Genomic DNA, 20,911 nt, shown 5'->3' with positions numbered 1-20,911 from the left:
GTCTTTGCTTCTTTCTGCGAGAGCTGTTCCACTTAGAGTTGCAGGTTTTTATGTGTCCGTGCAAGGAGGTGAGCCCAGGATCCCCCTTTTCCTCCCACCTCTCAAATCTCTTAATTATAGGCAATTTCTATTCTATTGTGATACTAATGACAGAAGAGAGAAAAAGCAGAAATTATTTTTAATGTTTAACTTTACCTCAAGACTATCTACTTGGTGACTCACACAAGATTTTTAAAACTCTATCAAGCTTGAATGGGTATTACCCTGCAAGTCCCTGCCAGGCAACACAGTTACAAAGATAAGGAGCAAAGATTTTGGAATAAGGCAGTGCTGAATTCAGATCCAGGTTGTGTTCATGTGACTTTGGGCAAACAAATGGCTTAATTGTCATCAGTAAAATGGACTAGTAGGAATGATTATTTGAGGTATTATACTTATTAAAGTACCTAGCTTTGTGGAGCTTGGCATGTAGAATTAAAATATCCATCACCTGGCTTAAAATATGAGTATTACCATGACTGGGAGTGTTTTGTTTCACCTCCTAAAAACCTTTTGTCTTAAATTCTTCATCTGCCTGCTTGTATTGCAGATGTCCACTAAGTAACTTTTACATAGTTTTAAAGACTTTACCTCTTTTTTTGGTCCTCTTCGAGGGACAAGTTGCCCATTCTTTTCACTGTTTATTCAATCCTTAGAATTCTTCCTTTAAATTGTTTCAGTGGATATTAGAAACCAGGGTGTGAAGTAAGAGCATCATCACCAAAACCCGAGGGAAAATGTATACAGCAAAAAGAAAAACAAAAACACCATACAACAAAACAACAACAACAACAACAAAAAACCCTCTCATCTGGTAGACTGGCATGATAGAGAAACCAAGAAATTTTTGCACTAGTATAAAAATCTGAGAAATGAAAAATCAATCCTTGGCTTTGAACTGAGGGAGGAAGCATGTGGCCATAGATCAAGTTGGGGTTGGTTCTGAGGGTTTCGTTCCTTCCTTTATACTAATATAAAATATGAATAAGGACACAGCTGCTCTGAATTTGTTTGATTTTACAAACGTTTTTATAGGGATTTAGGAATTGTGCTAATTGTGCAGAATGAGATGAGCATTATTGTGTGGGTCATTTGAAAATTTAGTCCAACAATACAGACTGTTGCACAATTTTAAGGCAGCTGTTTTTATCTGTTTGACCTGTTTGGGGCAACGGTTACTTGGGCAAAAATCTTGATTTGAAGAATCTGGTTGGAAGGGAATTTGGTACCTTTCGTTGTGTATCACTAAAGTCAGACCTCAGGCTACAAAGTAGAAGGCCTTCATACCTCAATTTGAAGACCTAGATCTACCTCAGCTTCTTAGTTTTGCCACTTTATCTTTGTGAGAGAGGTGGAATATCAGTTAAGAACACTGTTTTTGTTGGCCGAAGGGCCTGGGTTTGAATCCTGGCTTTGCTAGTTACTATGTCACCTTAGGCAAGCCACCTTCTCTAAATCTCAAAAACAGAACTCACCTCATAGGTTTGTGGAACAGATTAAAGGGGATAGTGTATATAAAAAAAGAGCTTCCACAGTAGCTCCTAGTAGTAGTTAGGTGATAACCTATATTCTGGCTAGAATCTCAAACATCTACCATGTTAGCTGCCTTACATTCTTTTGCAGAACAGATAAAGATGTATAAATAAACTAAATACAATAACATCTACTGGACACTGTACAAGATGATGGTAATATAAACAGGCCTAAGCCATGGCCCTTACCTAAGAGGAGTTATTGATAGAAACCTCTATCAAAAGGTATCCCAGGATCAGCTATGTAAAGTGCTACATGCCGGTGTTTAAGGGAGTCTAGAGGTTGTCATGGAACTGAAAAGCCATGGTGGACACTCCAGGCTTGGGGAACAGTTCTTAGGACAGTACTCCCAGGAAACATGTAGCACAGAGTAGTCACTTCATAAATATTTATAGAATCCAGGATCCCTAAGTGATAAACCTAATGGTTTGTGTAGAGGGGTGGGGAAGACCTACAATTGGAGAAAGAAACAAGAGCCAGAATATGGACCCTTTTGGGCTTGAACTATATATAGTGGAGGAGTCCCGGAGAGTTTATTAAAAGACCCATGAGGGACAAAAGCAGTTTTAGCAGTGTGGGGAAGGACCGGAAGGAGAAGCAGTGAAAGTCAGGAGGACTCTTTAGTATAAACCATCATTGTGGTTAAGGCAAGAGAGGGAAGGCGTGTGTTGAGATGGCTGCAGTCACAGTGGACAAGAAGGAGAAGGTACATGACCATGCCACAGGGAGTAATAAAAAAGACTGGAAAGGGGGTTGAAATTGGCAAAATTTCTGCATTTAAGCCCAAGTTACTAAGCATAGAAACTTAGAAATAAGTTCCTTTTGTCAGTTGGGGCAGAAATGAGCAGTGTATGGTTTCCTTTTTTTTTTTTTTTTTTAAAGATTTTATTTATTTATTTGCGAGAGAGAGAATGAGAGACAGAGAGCACGAGAGGGAGGAGGGTCAGAGGGAGAAGCAGACTCCCTGCTGAGCAGGGAGCCCGATGTGGGACTCGATCCCGGGACTCCAGGATCATGACCTGAGCCGAAGGCAGTCGCTTAACTGACGCCCCAGGCGCCCCAGTGTTTGGTTTCCTTAACATCTTTATTTAAGTGTTTCACAGCAACTGTATTACAGATTACAATAAATGTTCAAAATTCCAGAATTCAAAAACAGTTCACTTCAAACTAATGTAAAATGAAGTCAAATACAAACCATCAGTTTAACACAATTCTAAATTAAACTACAAACCCGAAATAGACCATAGCTGATAAAGTCTACTTAATCTTACAAACTGGACATATATGACTGAAACCCAGGATGACTCCCACAGATGCTGGGACCAGCCTAAATTCAAGCTTACAGGGTGATTGCAGATAATTATAATTACAATGGCCTTCAGCTCTGGACCCCATAATGAATTTACCTACTGAACAGCACGGTAGCTTAACCAACTTGATTGGCACCTGACTCCCTAAAAATAAAATCCAGTCAAACTACATATATACATTGGTATATGAGAAAAACCAAATCATGAAAAGATAGGGAAAAAAACATTACATGTGAGATGTGAGCTCAAAAACACAACTCCACAGCCATCAGTTTCAACCTTCGGTATCTAGTGTGATAGACATGAGGAGAAGGTAGTAAGCATGCCATTGTGTCACACCTGTTCTTGAATTCTTTGAAGAGGTCACATTCCTAATTCTGTATGTACCAGGCCACCATTATCCCTGTGTGCTCTTAAGAAGTGAGGAACACACATCCTCACTCCACAACATCGTTACTGGTTAAAATTCATGTCTGCCGATGCAGGGAACAGAGCTGAACACATGCAGCCTATGGTTTCAAGTTACCTAACACAGTGACCAGACTGAGGACTGATCCTTCCAAAGACAAAGAAATACATTTCTTCCATGAAACATGTTAGATCAGACTTGAAGAAAGAAATGTAGACAAGGGTGACCATATAAATAAATACACAGGACCGAAGAAGCTTTTTGCAGACCCAGATGTATTCTTCCCTACCTATACCTCCAGCCCCACCCTGGGAAACATGGGCAAGCTCTTAGAGTTTACTGATGGAAGACCTTCATTTTTCAGTCAACAGCTAAGCCCAGAGATGTTAAATGACAGGCCATTGGTGTCTCAAAGGTGTGACAAAGGCGTTACCTTCTTCATGCATCCTTTACTGAAAATGCTCCTGGCTTATTAGAGTATAGTGTTTGGTGCTCTAACCTTCTCCCCAAGATGAGTGCGCATAAATGATGCATAGTTTGGGGAAACTGTCTTAATATGCACTTGAAGCTAAAACCAGTAGAACCCTCTCTCAACAAAGGCAAAGCAAAGAGAATCATCGGCGTTTCTTACTAAACAACAAAATGTATGCTAGTTAAAACCATTTAACAGAAATACTGTGAAAGCCTTCCACCAGACAATTTTTCTGTTTGATTTGAAAACTAGTCCATAGCTTATTATCAAACACATCAGTAATCCTTTAGCTAATGCAGGGATAAATGGGCAGTCAGAAAATGTAATCACCTCGTGTGTGCAGCGGAGTATTTACATTCTTCCTAATGAAAAGAGATAAGAAAAATGCAGGTGACTTCGGTGTGTAAAAACCACCTTTTAGGGCCAGTGCTAGAGGGACAAATAAATTAATCACTAGACCTGTATAGTCCCTGGTGTCAGCTCTGTTTTCAGTCTCCCTTTGAACTTATCTTGAATCAAAGAATATTTAAGGCTGCCTCAGTAGGGTGCTTGCTCCACTTAACCATAGTTAAGAGGTTTTAAAATATGTTTCTGGTCCTTGTTGAATTTATGGCACAGGGCTCTTAACCTCAGCATTATTGACATTTGAAAGTGGGTAATTCTTTGTTGTGGAGGATTGTCCTGTGCATTGTGGGATGCTGAGCAGCACTCCGATCTTTTCTCACTAGATATCAGTAGCATTTCCCCAGTTGTGACAATAAAAAATGTCTCCACCCATTGCCAAGTGGGGACACCCGGGGGGGGGGGGTGTCAAAACTGCTCCCAAATGAGAACCACTGGTTTATAGTACTTGGACAAAAACTGGTAAGCCTATGAGAAGACACCTGTTCCATGTGTAGTTGGTAAAAATCCAGTTGTAGTAGCTTTATTTTCAGGATTTTCTCCCCATGGTAATTAATACTCATTTTCTGAGGTCATACTGTTTTTGCCTTTTTTTTTCTCCAAATAAAAAATGTTGATTTAATTCATTTAACTTGAAGGCTAAACCAACACCACCATTTGGGTTTGTAATGTTTATCATCCCTGTTCCGTTGTCTTTGGGGGGAGAAAGCCTCTAACTGAGTAAGCAATACTGGATCATTCTGCCAGGCACATTATAGTCCCCATTTAGAAATAGGGCAGTTGAGATTGAGAGAGATTAAAAGGTCACCGAGCTACTACATTGCAGTTAGGTTATGAATTCTCGCCTGCCTTAGAGTCCCGACTATTCTCTGTAACAGCAGTTCTCTCTATGTAGTCCACAGACCCCTGGGAGTCCCCAAGATCTTTTCAGAAATACATTCAAGATCATACACAGTCTGTTTGCCTTTTTCACTGTGTTGACATTTGCAGTGATGGTCCAAAAGCAATGATGAGTAACACTGCAGGCATCTGCGGGTACAGTAGTCATTGTCTTCACTGCCATGCGCGCACAGTTCAAGAATGTCCTGGAGGACGCAAAATATTACTGATTTTCTTAAACCTCCGCTTTTGACAATGTCCCTTTACCATCCATCTGTGTGACAAAATGGGAAGATGCATAAAGCTGATTATGCACTTAGGCTGCACACAGCACTTAGGCTTGTGTGAAAGAGAGGAGTAGGTGTAAGATTGTTTATGTCGTGTGGTGAAGAGCCACCTTTTTCATGACCTACGTGAGTAAACTCTGGTGTTTAGCCTTGGGTGCTTGGCAAAGGTTTTCTCAAAAATGATTGAAGTGAGGTTATCACTTCACAGAAGACAACTGACAGTATTTGTTGCTGGTCTATAAAAATTTGAGCTTTCAAACAAAATTTAGAACTTTTTAAGACTTCTGTCTGCCACTGTGAGCTTGACAGATGTGACTCTTACATTGTTTAATGAATTGTGTCAATATTTGGAAAATCTGCCTAACTCAGTGAAACAATATTTTCCAAATGACTAATGCATGACGGTACGAAATCATGCATGGGTAAAAGATCCATTCAAAGTGCAAGACAGACCAGTGGATGTTAATGTAACAGCATCAGAAAAAGTTCGCTGATAGGGTTTCACATTGCACATTGCAGCACTAACCTTTAAAAAACCACAGTGTCATATTTTGAGGTAGAATCACAAAGAATATCTACAATTATCTGAACTTCTAAGCTCCTGGAGGACCATTAACCCTCCCCTGGCTCATAGGGAAGGGTGTTGATAGCACTTCTCTTCCCTGCAGTCCTCCAGGCAGTCCCATGTTACAGGAGGCAGATAAAAAATATTCACCAAGTTTCAAGGTTCATTATTTCAGTGACGCATTTCACCCACAGTGTGACTCACATATGTGATATGACCTCCGTATCGTCCCAGTGCCTGCTATTCACGTGTCGTGAATGTGGGCTAAATGAAAGGATGTAATTTACCCGCACATTTTTCATGCTCCTCAAGTTGTGATTAGTTCTCACAATCCATCCATGAGCCTCCTCTCATCACTTGTTTCTCTTGCAGGAGAACTGAAGAGAAAAACCCAGCTTTGCATGTGTTGTTGTTGTTGTTTTTCCTCTCCCAACTCTAATGTAAACCCCATGGCCTCAGGAACAAGCTGGTGTTGAGCGCACTCTCCACTGTAAATGGGCAACAGCGTTCAAGTATGCGTTTGGAACAAGGCATTTTGTTCCTAGGAGTTTTCACTTAAAAGAAAGCACTGTGGATAAAGTCAGTTCGTTCGTAAGAGAAGCTCTTAGCATCTTCAGAACATTTGGCACAGCTGTTGGCACATGCTGATCAAAGACCCAGGACACGGTAGCTTTTCTATTCAAAGGGGTGTGAGACACACTCGGAGTCTTATGTGCTCGCTCTTTCTTCCTGTCCTGTATTTGCCATGTGTCCCTCTTAAAAGATGGCGATTCCATGTGGTTTGCTTGTCGTGCTGGCCCTTCGGTTGGACTGGAGTCCTTCAGCGGTATCATAGGGTCGCCCTTGGAGCTGCATACCGTGTTGTCCTCATCCGCGTTTCCCAGTGGTGTTCATCATGGGCCGTGTGTCTTCATTTGTGTGCGACAAGTACGGACTGCTTCCACTGCTGTCTGTGGTACTCTTGGCAGTTACACACACACTCTGTGCCGACGTGAGGTAGCGCAGAAGGACTGAGGGGAGGCCAGGAGGCGGACTGGAGTTACAGATCCCTAGCTACACTTGCATTGGTGCATTTGCTCATGTCATTTGCCCTTTCCGTTGCCGCCGGTCGCTCGTGGTTCAGCGTATGCTCTAATTTATGATAGAATCTGGGAATACTGTCCTGGGTTTTAGGCTCTATCCTACTTTCCACTTATATAATACTTACATAATGCTTTTTCCTAAAATCTCCAGTTTTCCTGAAACCGCAAAGAAGGAACATCTACGGAGTGCTTGCTCGATGCAGGAACAATGTGCTAGATGTGTGTATTCTCCTGTTTTCCCAGTGAACGCGCGCACGCACGCACACATAGGTGATGTCCTACTTCCCGGTCCGCTTGTGGAAACTGAGGCTCAACGCAGTAGCCACCAGCCCAGGGTCACACAGGCCTTTCAGTGGTAGGGCAGGGACCTGAAGCATGTCGGTTTGACTACAAACAGGCCCCCTGATCACCCTCCTCCTCTCGTGCGGCCTCATCTCGGGGTGACGCCCCCCTTCCATAGGGCTGCTGAGAGGCTCGACGAGGTTGTACTCATGAAGCCTTTTACAGCTAGAGGACAGGCACACCTCGGTGCAGGGCACTCTGCTTTATGCACTTAGGGTTGGCACAGAGCTTCAGTTTGTAAAAAATGCGAAGTCAAGCAAGCCTTTCCGTGCCATTTTTCCCACAGCATTTGTTCATTTGTATCTCTGTCACATTATGGTAATTCTCTATTTCAGATTTTTTCTTTACTATAGTTGTTATAGTGATCTGTGATGGTGACTCGCTGAAAACTCAGATGATGGTTAGCCTTTTTTAGCAATGAAGTATTTTTAAATTAAGGTATATACTTTGTTTTGGGGTTTTTTTTTTAAAGATTTTATTTATTTGTTAGAGAGACTGTGCACAAGCAGGGGGAGCGGCAGGCAGAAGGAGAAGCAGGCTCCCCACTGAGCAGGGAGCCCGATGCGGGGCTCGATCCCAGGATCCTGGGATCATGACCTGAGCCGAAGGCAGTCGCTTAACTGACTGAGCCAGCCAGGTGTCCCTATACCTTGTTTTTGTAGACATAAAGCTCTTGCACACCTTAGTAGACTACAAAATAATATAAATCTAACTTTTACATGCACTAGGAAACCAAGAAAGTTATTTGACTTGCTTTCTTGCGATACCCCCCTCCCTGCTGTCTGTGGTCTGGAACGGAGCCTGCAGCGTCACTGAGCTACGACTCTACTACAAAGCACTATTTGAAAAAAAAAAAAAAATACATACACGTATGTGTTTGTAATGTATGTCAACACATATAATTGGTTGAGGAAAAATTACAGAAGCAACCTTTCAAGTCTTTAAATGTTACTACTCATTTTCCATAAACAACTGCTTGGTCTCTAAAAATAGCTGTCAGATGACAGAGATGGGCTGAGCAGGAATAGGAGCGTCTTCAGGACGTAAGCCAAAGAAGTTTTTGCTTCCCTGACACATCGCTCTGCTCACTCCCTCAAAGGCCCTCCTACTTCCCTGTCACACTCCGGCCCAGAGCGGCAGCTCTGCATTAGTCACAAGCTTCCGTCCATCCAGGGCACCTCACGCCAGACCTACAGCAGAGTCACTTCAGGTGGCTCTCTCCCGTTGTAGGCTGTCAGCATGTGCTCCGTCCACTCTCCCAAACCCAGCAGAGAATCGATACCTTCTGAGAGAGAAGTCTCCAGAAGTTCCTGAGAGTGTGCACAGAACATCATGGAACTCCGGTGGGGGGGCGGGGGGGGGCGGCGGGGACACTGTCCATTTGACAGAAGCCTCTTCCACAGACAGAGGATCGGCGGGGGGCAGCAGCTTCATTTGCGGATAGAATTGAGAGGAGCTTTTGGGCTTGTAGAAGATCTCCAAAACAAATGAGGAATAGAGGATCTTCAAACACCAGAACAGCACTCAGCAGGGTGAGAAGTCCGCAAAAGGAAAAACGGGAGCTGGGCGGAGCAGCAGATTCCCCCTTTCCTCCCTTTTCTTGAGTCCCTTCCTGAGTGGGGAGGGCAGAACAAGGGTCCCCCTGCGGAAGCCCCGCGCTCTTTCCGCTCTCACCGTGAGCCAGCCGCGGGGCTGAGAGACAGTCTGGCTTCTGCGTCCCCCCTAAGCCGCAGGGTCCGCCCAGACGACCCCGGGAATGACATGTCGGCCCAGGCTCACGTACTGTAAAAAGCTGTAGTTCCCGGGCAGGACGTAGGCAGAGCTGTCCTGAGACGTGAATGAATTTAGAAAGATGCCTGTACAAGATCTTAAAAATAAAAAATCAAATTGACGTCCTAAGCAATTAAAGGGCTAGGAGGCATCTTTTCGAAGTGACGGATGCATACTGTGTCTTGATCCCGGTGGGAGATGCAGGCTATCCGGCAAGCCAGACTCATCAGCTGCACACTTAGAAACGGTGAGTGACGCCGTACGCACAGGACACCTTCATAAAGGGGACGATGAATATAAACAAGCCCTCAGCAACTAACAATTACAGTTTCTAAGTGGATCTCGTTTTCACCATTCTTCTGAGGGAATACTTAAAAAGAAATGACCTCACTCTTAATTTTGTCTGAAAGAAGAATCCATTCTTTGAATATATTTAGGTGGGCAGTTGGAATGCCTACTAGTCCGTGAAGCCAGAGTTCAGTGTGAAACATGCTCGCTGGGGAGTGAGAAGGTAAGAGAAGTGGATTTTGATACTTCTTTGACACTCATGACAGTTACATCATAACCCTGCCCTCTTCCTTCTTTAGCCCTGGGATGAGACCAGATGTCAGCTCTCCTCCATCCAGCTCCTCTGCGGCAACGGGACCACCTCCCAAACTCTGCCTTGTGTGCTCTGACGAAGCCTCGGGCTGTCATTACGGGGTCTTGACTTGCGGGAGCTGCAAAGTATTCTTCAAAAGAGCGGTGGAAGGTAGTGTGTATTTTGAAGAGTTTTATTTTTCCTCTATTGGGTTCTTGTCTCCCAAGGTAGATTTTGAAGTTTCTGTTATTATGTAAACCCCATTCAGGCTGGACGTCAGGAAGATGCTGGTGGGGTGGGGAGGTGGCCTCTTAGGCCTTCCAGTGGGAAAGAGATTTTAAAAAGCAACACAAGCAGAACTAGAATAAAATAGAAAAGTATAAATTCAGGGGCAGGAGTTTGGTCAGAGAACAGAAGGTAACTGTAAGAAAGGGGTATGGAATGGCGTGTGGAATGGCGGTGTTAGGTTCGGGTGGTAACATCATGTTCATTGTACGAGAATTGTGGGCTTTAACTCCCAGCAGGTAGTTGGTTCTGAAACCACCAACTATTCCAGTGTGACAGAAATGAGGGACAGTAAGAACTTATGAAGGGGAAAGTCTCTGGATGGGATTTTTTTTTTTTTTTTTTTCCTATTGAGCCAGGCATCTTAATTCAGCGTAAGAGCTGGTCCCTGTCCTCTGGGTGGTAACGGTCTACTTGAAGTGAAGGATGAGGTAACAGTTTCCAGGTACGGAGGTTAAAATACTGAGAAGCAGGGGTGCCTGGGTGGCTCAGTTGGTTAAGCGACTGCCTTCGGCTCAGGTCATGATCCTGGAGTCCCTGGATCGAGTCCTGCATCGGGCTCCCTGCTCGGTGGAGAGTCTGCTTCTCCCTCTGACCCTCCCCCCTCTCATGCTCTCTCTCTCATTCTCTCTCTCAAATAAATAAATAAAATCTTTAAAAAAAAAATACTGAGAAGCAAGTGATAAACTGCCTGAGGTGGTCAAGAAAGAGGTATTTCAGAGGAGCTGATTTCACTATATGAATATTATATTATGAACTTTACCCTTGTTATGGATTCAGCCTACTGACAAGGGCAATAACATCAACTCCTTCAAGAGAGAGAAATTCATTCCATTATTTTTGGAAATTACTCAAATTACTTATTTCATGTTACCAGTGAATCATCTTGGGAAAAAATCATGTACTTTAGTAACTTGTAAAGCAGGTTGAAGGTAGTGTGGCCTGAATGCATTACCTAAAGCTCTGATTATATTAATTTTTAAAGAAGTGTAATAATCCATTATTATTATTTGCCTAGAGTACTGTTTGCATATCCTTAAGAGTCAGAGGAGTCATTTTCTTTTGTTTGGATTAGTTTGTAACATGAGCCAACTATAAAATTACTCCTGTTACCCCACACAGAGCACAGGGATGCAGGCTTTGCCCAGGTCAGCAGCTGCCGGGTCCTATGGAGGGGTCACATGGAACGCCCAGCCCTCCTGGTACAGAATCCACCACAGACCCAAGAGAGTGAAGCCTGTTCTTGTCCTCACTTTACCTACTTCAGCACTTCACTAACTCATGAGTTATTTCCATGATATAAATACAGTGACAGCAGTAGTAATATTACAGTAACATTAATAAATTGATTTCTGAAAGTGAAATTCAGAATGAGACCATGGAACCTTAGAAGAAAGAATGGTTCAAAAACTATTTTAGTTAAAATGGAGGAGAATGAAAAATCCTTTAAAACAGGGCTATAAATTCAAATGCCTACAGGGACCAAGTGTGTGTCATTCTGGCAAAGAGAAGACATTTGGGGCAAGGAAGGCATGCAGTGATGTTGGAGAGAGCAAGCTTACCTAAAAGCATCCAGGGCCTAACTTCAAAAAGTGTAAACAAACAAACAAATGCTAAACATACCTCCCCAGTAAAATACCACTGCAGGCCCCATGCCCTCTGGGCTTAACCCCTGCTTTAGGATTAAATTCTTATACTTGCTTTTAGGTACAAATTTCATAGACTATTAGCCATACCATTTCAAAATGTTTATGTAGTGTTTAAGTCTGATGGCTCGATGACATAATTAGTAGGAAAAGGTTTAACTGTGGACTGTTAAGTAAATCCTATTTGGATTTTCATTTTCTCAACGGACCTTTCCAGCTCTAAAATTCTGTAATCTTTTGATAACCTAACTCCTAGCAGTTTTACTCTTCCTTTCTAGACATGATGGAAGTGTTTTAAAGCCCAGATACCTACTTTGGAGCACTTTCTTAGATAATTACAGAGATGCCGTTCGTAAGGTCTGCATTACACTTGGCACTCCATTTTCAGCACCTGCTGGAAACAGTGGTTACCCCCGCCCTCAGATTGGCATAATATAAATACCCAAACATTCTGCTGTTTTTAAGAAATTTGCACAAGTTTTATTTATTTATTATCTAAATCCTTGATCTGGGTTGAATGGCTATTTTGAGGTTTTTAACTCAGTATTCTGGGAGTCGCTTTTCTGCATACAGAAGAAAACTTTGGGTAGCTTCACTTCTTTCCATGTATGCTAGTTCAGTGATGCCCTCCCCCCCCACCACGGAGTCCCTCGGACTTACGTCCCCTTTGCACAGAAGTATGTGTAAGCTTTGTTGGTGGGTCCTAATGGCGATAAGCATCCAGTACCCTCAGTGTACCATGAATCCAGTACTACGTTTTAGGTTTGTCACACCGCTGAATTAAGGGCTCTGTGAGCTCTCAGAGGCTGTAGTAATCCCATCTGATCATCCAGGAAACTGAGGCTGAGTGTGGAAGTGGCAGCGCTGGGATCCCACTGACCCTCAGAGTAGATGACCAAAGTTTTCTCGTCTGCGAGTTAGATACAGAGATGAAAGCAGTCCCAAGGGAGTTATTTACCAGCAAGCATTCGCTGAGCGCCCACAATGTGTAGGTGTCATTTGTAAGAGCCTTCTACATAACTGCCTTCAACCCTTGCAGAAGCCCAGCAAGCTAGGTGCGAATGTTCCAGCTTTGCAGATGGGGAAATAAGGGCTCAGAAAATGTAATGAACATTACTGAGATCACACAGCTGGGAAACAGAGGTGCAGTTCGTATCAGGGCCTTTCTGGTGCTCATGAGTGCATGTTCTACCACACCACACAGTTTTTGAAAGCAGGTAAAGAAAGACGCTCAAGCTCACAGAGTTCACATTTAAGATGTGGATGTTTCAAATAGGGCAAACCAAGTGCACAAACCCCAGAACATGCCCTTTTTCTTGGCCCACTGTTTTTTTTTAAGCTTAAAAACAACTACTTTACTGTCCCTACTGTGTTAGTTATCTACTGCTGTGTAATAAATGAGGCCAAAAATTAGTGGCTTAAAAGAGCAGGCACTGATTGTGTCCTGCAGTTTCTGAGTCCAGAATTTGGAAGGTGGGTAGCAGGGCAGTCCTGGGCCCCTCACGAATCATATTCAGACTGTAGGCTGGGGATGCAGTCATCCGGCCTGAGACCGGAGGATCCACTTCCAAACCTGTCATACTGCTTGGCAGGAAGCCTCAGTTCCTCGCTGTGTGGGACTCAAGCTAGGGCTGCTCTAGCGGCTGGCCTCCCCCAGAACAAATGATCCACAGGAGAAGCGGACTGTGGAAGCAGTCATGTCCTTGTGACTTAATCTCAGATGTGACATACTGTGACTCCTGCCATATTTTATTGGTCACACAGACCAATTCTGTTATAGTGTGGGAAGGGACTACACAGGAGTGTGAATACAAGGAGGCAGAGACCATTGGGGGCCATCTTGGAGGCTGGCTACCAGACCAACCATAAATGGAAACCAGAATCACTTGCCAAAAATAGGTGGTAATCATAAAAGTAAATACAATACAAACAAAACAATGTTAAAAAAAATTCCAGCTGTCTTGAAGTCTTTTCTCCTCACATCTCCTATTAGGTAGAAGAGGAATTTACAAAGTGGTAGAAGACACAGGAACTCCAAACTAAAATGATTCACTGTCTTATCAGGATTGACCAGCAGTGACTATGAGTGATGCATGTCTTGTAAAATACTGCCCACTAGTTGAAACTCCTCCTTTTATAGATAAGACACAAACACACTTGCCCAGCTTCACAGGAATAGCCAGAAAGGACTAATTTTAACTTATTTAAATTATTCATCAGTGTCCCCCTGATCCAGTAGCTCAGATTCTGTAGGACAGTGATGTTGGGGGATGCTTACAGGGTAGAACTGCTTTATATTTTAACTGCTCCAACTATGGACGCATCCATTGTTCCTACTTTTGCTTTAAAGAGGTTAGGATGGCTGGATTAGTGCTTCCATTTCCTGTCACCCAGAGAAGCCACGAAACATGCATGACACAGAAAGGAATGGAAACAGCTGGTACAGACATTTGGCCTTGGAGGGCAGCTCTGGAACAAAGCTCAACTGTAGGTCACTAGTCACCTCGGTGGCCTACTCCTCACACAGACTGGAACCTGATACAGTTAACCATGTCCCCAAAATACATGCTTAATAGCATGGTGATTTATCCTAGGGACGTGAACAGAGTATGTTTCCATCCAAGTCTTAGACTGTCTCACGAAGGAAGGATCCTTACGCAGAAATCAGAACGAGGTATATTTAACCTAGTGACTTGATAATGATTTTTCTCTTTTCTCTCAAGGTGGTTTCTTTTGAGAAGAGAAATGTTCCGTAGTCCTGTGAATACCATCCCCTCTAGTGTGAGGTTCACGGACTCTGAGTTGCCCAGGGCTCATGTAGCTGCATGGGTCTTGTGCAGGAGGGTCCTTTCAGAGTTTTTGGCAGGCCAGATCCTCAATTTCCTTCAACATTCAATAACCAGAGTAAAAGAAAAGTACAAGAATGTGCATTTTGCAGTGGGTAAGGGTACAGAGACTTTGGGTCTTCTCCTGTTAAATTTTTTTGCCAGGTGAAAACTGCACTTCTGCCTCTTACCACAGTCTTAAATCCTAGGTGCCAGAAGATTTCAGACAGCAACAATTGTAAATATTTGGGGTCAGTGGTCAATTCAAATATTCGCAGCAGATCCACGTACTAGTTAGTTGGCCAGCAGTGTGCTTTCCCTAACTAGTTGCTGGCAGCCTTCCCATTCAAGATGAAGTGTGTGCCATCGGTCACTTAGAGCTGAAGGGGAAGCACCCTGGATTCTGCAGGTGGTGGCCTAATGCTGAGTGAGAGTCATTTCCCATGTGGGACTCAGTATTTGGGAAGCAGTTTCCTCTCTGTTTAACCCTCCTTAGCATTAAGTGAGAAGTCATAATGAAGGAGTGCTTACAGACCCTCCGTAGCTTTTAAACTGTGCTTGAAAAAGTTTCTGCTTGTATCTCAAACGAGGTGGCCTTGGAGGGCGGTGCCTGGGAAGAGGCAAGAGGACGGTGGGTGGCCACGTGTTCTGCTTCTCCGTCAGGGAGGTGTTCAGTTTGGGAAAATGTACCAGATGCTACACTGAGCATTGGTGCCCTTTTCTCTATGTATATACTGCAGTGACTTTCATGAACTACAGTTATTTGTTGAACAGAGTAAGAGACTTTTTTAAGCTGAGCTCACAGCTCTGTAAAGGCCATGTTAGCAAGTGCACTGTACCTTTCTTAATCGGTGCCTGTGGTCCTAGGCTGTGTTCAAGCCCCAAGAGAAACACAGCAAGTCTCCCCATAAAAATATCCTTTAAAACCTGGGAAATTTTGACAGTGCCTTTGTTTTCCATCTAGGACAGCACAATTATCTTTGTGCTGGAAGAAATGATTGTATCATTGATAAGATTCGAAGGAAAAACTGTCCAGCATGCCGCTATCGAAAATGTCTTCAAGCTGGAATGAACCTGGAAGGTAATGTAAATGCCTGAAAGAAATGGTCTCTGCATGCATATAAAAATGCATTATTTTCCTTTTTAAAATAAAAGTAAGCAAAAGTATTAATTTAGTCATTACAATATATGTGCCTAATATAATTTTATAGGACTGCCTTATAAACTAGGAGTTTTTTAATGAATATTTCATATTCTGCTTAAGTTTTTTTCACCAGCTCTTACGGTACATACAGCCTTCATTAGAGCCAGACTATATACCAAGGAAGTCAACTAGGTAACAGTGGCTTTGAAGCAACATTACTCGTAACTTTTTCTCCTCCCTTTCTGCAGCCTCCAAACTCTTCCCTAGAGTTAAAAATGCTTCCCTGTCAGATGTATTTACCTGTCCATTTTCCTCTCATTCACCTTTTACTTGGCTCTATAGCTGGAGAGATGCAGATGGACGATAAATCTGCCCGGGGAAGTAACTCCTCAAGGAGGATCCTGGGATAGGTTTGGTTTTGCTTTCCAAGTAAAGAAGAAACCTGAATTTTGAGTTTCATATCCCTGTTTCTATAACAAGTTGTATAATTAACATTGATCTCATCATTTAAAAAACTTCACTATGAAAGAAGTTTGGAATTCTGCTGTAGTTGAGGACGCGAGGTCCATGAAGGTAGCGGTGGCTATGGAGGAACCCACACGCTTCGTACTTGGGATAGTAGCACTTTCCTTCTCCAGAAGCCACCAAGGAGGCAGGCCAGAGACAGGCACTGAGTCTGACTGTCTGCAGTGAAGGAGTGTACGGTCTACCGAGGTTGCAGAGTCTGTCCCAGAACAGCATGGCGTGCTGCAGAAGGGGCCAGAGCCCCAGGAGCACAAGGAGGGGTGCCTCATTCTGTCCTGGAAAGCTCCCTGGGCAGAAGCAACATTGAATCTGAAATCTAGAAAAGCTAAGGAGAAGTTAGGAAGAAAGGAGGGTGGGCGGGCAGGCAGAGACATCATCGGATTTGTACTTGAGAAAGACTCCTCTTGTCTAGGGAGACCAGCGGAACGACCCTAGAGGTAATCCAGAGAACACATCGTGATGTGGGAGGGAGAAGAGCAAGCGCGTGGTTCTTCCAGCAGAACGGAGACGGGTGCTGGTGTTGTCTAGCACGCACTGTGTGTGCACCTGTTTTCAACTATTAAATAGATTGCTGGGTCTGACTGTGAAGAGGCTCATTCCCCAATTTCACAGACAGATGAAGTGCGCCGTCTTGAAGACAGTCATGACGCACCAGTCACTGAACCCAATGTTTTCTAAGTGTGACTAGGTTGCTTAAACTTGACTGCAAAGGGCCAACACATTAAGCACTGATTTAAAGAAAGTGATAGCAGCCCATCTTCTTGTAGGTGTTACAGAAGCCACAGAGATGAATGGCACATTCATGTAATTCATTTTCAAGGGCCACAGGGATAATTGTTTTGTTCTCTTTATTTCTGCCCTGATTTTACCGAGTTTCTATTTGCTGCTGTCTGACCACTTAAATATATTTTATTTTCTTTATATAAAATTCCTCCTCTCTCTTACAACTCTCTAATAACTACAGTGCCCTCCCTCACTACAAGACAACCAGGGCAGCTGGAGACATCGCAGTTTCTGTTACCACAATACCATCACTGCCCTTTCCAATCAGATTTACTTTAAATGTAAGCATACAGTTGAGACGGAGCTGCAGTTTCTCAAAACACTATTAAAAAAAAAAAAGATACATTGTATGGTTTTATAAGATGTCAACGTAAGATATGAGAATAGTGGGGAAACCAGCATTTGTTAAGAGCTACTTCGTGCTAGTCTCTATCCTATTTTCTACTCACAGAGGTTATTTGAGATCCTTACATTATTAAGAACACTTTGGAACAGGGCCAGATTAACCTCTGTCCACTTCTCCATAGTTCTTATCAGTTACTAGGTAGCATGTACGATACGTAACATAATTTTAATTATAAAAAACTGAAAGGCTTTTTAAAAATCTAAATACATAGAGGTTTTCTTGTGTGGTTTTAATGTGAAAGCCTCATTTTTGTCTTTAATTATTCCTGTATATATAAAACCTTTAGTTGGAGTAGGTATGTGTCTGTGCCAGAATTGTTTGGCAGAGCATAACAGAGTGGACCCTTGAACAAATGCAGGTTTGAATTGTGCGGGTCCACTTAAAATGGATTTTTTAAATGTATTTTCTCTTCCTTAGGATTTTCCTAATGAAATCTTTTCTCTGGTTCCTTTATTGTAGGAATGCAGTATATAACAAACAGAATGTACAAAATATGTGTAAATCAAATGGTGTATTCTTGGTAAGGCTTCAACAGTAGGCCACCAGTGACCTTTTTGGAGAATCAGTTATATGGAGATTTTTGACTGCATGGGGTTTGGCGCCCCTAACTCCCACGTTTTTCAAGGATCAACTGTATTGAAGAACAAGAGAGAGGGGTCAAGTGTTTCATTTTGTTGTTGTTTTTTTTACCATAATCTTTAGAAACATTCCCTTTCAGGACTGCCCCAAAATAACGTTGCAGAACAAGTCAGCTCTTCTCAGAGCCTGATTCTCTCCATAAATGTACCTTAGTATCAGAAATGGTACATTTTGATGCCGTTGCCCCCCATACCAAGTAATTCTCCAGATTTATTTTAAGGTGGCCTTTCTCGATGCTGGCAGTTGAGTACAGATAAATCCTCAATGTTTTAACTTCATTTTAGGGTGTATTGTAATCATTCCAAATTACAGCTTTATTTTTGGCATAAAGAACCACATGGAACTTAAAGGCAGGGAGGTTTTTGACATCAGATTTCATACCTAATATTTTTAAGCTAAATTTTAAACTAAATAAGATTTCTTTCTTTCTATTACAAAAGGAGGGAAACTATCAGACTCAAGAACACTTCTGTAGAAATCAGATGCTGACGGTCTCTATGCTCCTAGGAGTCAGGAACTTGGTATCAAGTAAAAATCTTAGTCAAGTGCTTAAAAATAGTGGCTGCTGAGATAATTCAGTTAACAACTTCTTAGGTTATATGAAAACATACTAGTCCTCATTCTGGCTCTAGTCAATATTTTTGAGCTTTATTCAAAAGCATTAGTTCTCTCAGGGCTATAGATAAATTGTAAGAAATTAATTCTATACTAAATACAGAAGATTTTTGAAAATCTGCCAGCCTGTCACTGTCCTTCACCCTGTTCTCATGTGGAGTGTAGGCGTTAAGGTGTAGAGAATGGGGGTCTTTAGAGTACTGTCTCAGGGCACTGATTGGGGATGAAGTACTTGCCACGATTTTGAAATGTACCTTTGGTGTTTAAAGTGTTGCCTTATGTTAGGTGTAGTAGCACTTTCTTTTTTTAAAGTTGATCACTCCTCTCTCCAGCTGTACTATCTACATTCAAAATACTCTAAAGCCCTATTCTACCACCAGTGGAGGTAATGATAGCTCTGTAGCACTTAATGGGAGCCACCAACTGTTCTAAGCCTTTTACATATTTTAATTGATTTAATCCACAGCCACCCTTTGAGCGAGGTACCAGTATTACCCTCACTGTACAGAGAGGGAAACTAAGGCCCAGGAAATAACTGGGAGACTCCACCAACTGCATGACAGAGCCAGGGTTTAAATTCTAACATGCTGGCTTCAGATTTATGGTCATTACTACCACACCACACTATGTTTTCAGTAGAGCATGGTAAAAAAAAACAGCTCTGTCATGATCCTTTTTCTGTGTTTTGAAATGTTACGTGAGAATTCTTCAGTTTCTCCCTATCATATTCAACACAGTACACAATAATGGGACCATTCTGTCATTTTAAGGACAAAGAATCTAACAATTATTAATTTTAAAGGTGATGAATATTTACTTTTGTCTTAGCAAAATGGGTTGTATCCCTGATTAGTGAGGTGGATACATTTCTTCTTTCATATGAATTCTGTTCATTGCCCTTCCTTGGATCTCTGAGTACTTTCTATTTAAGAGTACTCTGTGTTGCCTTCAGCAGCATATGGAGTTAAAAAGAAACACTCTCATTTGTAACTTCAAGAATATGAATCTGTATTATAATTTGATATAGCTTTACTTTGTACATATGAAAAAGGATGCTTTAGGTTTATGGAATCAATATAAATCTCTTACAAAAGGGAAATTTCCCACTAATAATATATGAAGAAATGTAAAGTTTTCTCTTCATCTCCCCAAATGTTTCTAGACTCAACAGCTCTCATGTAGACATAAAAACTGGACATTTCTGCTGTTGGGAGTTACTGCTTCTAGCATGGGATCTGCAATGTCATCATAATACTTTCTTGAGACGAAGGGGACCCTGTGCGAAGTTACCAGTAATATAGCTCTCTTCCTTAATACCATAATTTTAGGTTAACCCTAAGCCCCAGTATCTAGTCTGCTATTACAAGCTTGGATTCTTTCTTTCAAATGCTAGTGAAAGTACTGCCTTATTGAACCAATGAAAATTTCAACTTTGGAGGGAAAGTGAGACAGAAATTAATTCATGCAAGAATCTCTAGAAGTGCTTTCTTTAGATTGCTTTAGCACAATATTGAAAGACACTTAATTTTATATAAAGGATAACCAATGAAGAATTACCTGGCTTCATATACAAATGGGTTCCTCTTGACTCTTTGCCTTCTCTTCTTCCATGTCACTTTATAATTGATAGTTTCAGAAATTAAAATACTTCCCTGAAGAAACTCTGCCACCCAGACCTTCCCATTAGAACTCATTTCTTGTGTGTATATATATATTTTTTAACACCCACAGCTCGAAAAACAAAGAAAAAGATAAAAGGAATTCAGCAGGCCACTCCAGGAACGTCACAAGAAACTTCTGAAAATCCTGCTAACAAAACAATAGTTCCTGCAACATTACCACAGCTCACCCCTACGCTGGTGTCCCTGCTGGAGGTCATTGAGCCTGAGGTGTTATACGCAGGGTATGACAGCTCTATCCCAGATACGACTTGGCGGATCATGACCACACTGAACATGTTAGGTGGGCGGCAAGTGATTGCGGCAGTGAAATGGGCCAAGGCGATACCAGGTAAGCCTCGGAAGGGGACTTGGCGAAGGTACAGAGCTGTATAGTCTTCAGCAGGGGCACTCTGGCTCTGTCCATCCAAGTCCCACGACCTGCCCTGTTTTCTCCTCCTCAGCTCTGGGGCCTGACCAGGGCAGAGGCCAGAAAGCATGGGAGTGGAGAGTTTATAATAAAACTCGTACACTGCTCCCTGCTTTTCAGATTGTTGCTCAGAGCAGAGTGATTTGAGGTCAGACAAGGTCCTGTCAGAACTAGAGTCACAGCACCTACTCAGAATTCCTTTTTCACCCAAATCTAGGCAAGAACATGTAGAATACTTCTCAGAACTTCATTTGTTTTCCTTCAGTGTATCACTTTTAAGACTCA

The 20,911-nt window shown here is 42.4% G+C and overlaps 1 protein-coding gene across 8 annotated transcripts in view; it reads left to right on the top strand.

Annotated features, from left to right (window-relative positions):
• NR3C1 (nuclear receptor subfamily 3 group C member 1) overlaps positions 1 to 20,911 on the top strand; it is a 133,446-nt gene that overhangs the window by 95,607 nt on the left and 16,928 nt on the right. For 6 of the 8 annotated variants that reach the window (XR_004680902.1, XM_035014373.1, XM_035014374.1 and 3 more), the window contains 3 exons: positions 9,678 to 9,844; positions 15,391 to 15,507; positions 20,270 to 20,548. Coding sequence is in view for 7 of the 8 variants with exons in the window: in XM_035014373.1 (XP_034870264.1) it covers positions 9,678 to 9,844; positions 15,391 to 15,507; positions 20,270 to 20,548 (563 nt within the window). In the remaining variant the exon portion in view is untranslated. The remainder of the gene's footprint in view (positions 1 to 9,677; positions 9,845 to 15,390; positions 15,508 to 20,269; positions 20,549 to 20,911) is intronic. The other 2 variants (XM_035014377.1, XM_035014376.1) reach the window with 1 other exon arrangement.

Source organism: Mirounga leonina, unplaced genomic scaffold (genome assembly GCF_011800145.1).
Source record: "Mirounga leonina isolate KUSES-001 unplaced genomic scaffold, KU_Mleo_1.0 Mir_168, whole genome shotgun sequence".
Taxonomy (NCBI): domain Eukaryota; kingdom Metazoa; phylum Chordata; class Mammalia; order Carnivora; family Phocidae; genus Mirounga; species Mirounga leonina.
Note: the sequence above shows the minus strand (reverse complement) of the source record. Positions and strands in the feature narration are given on the sequence as shown.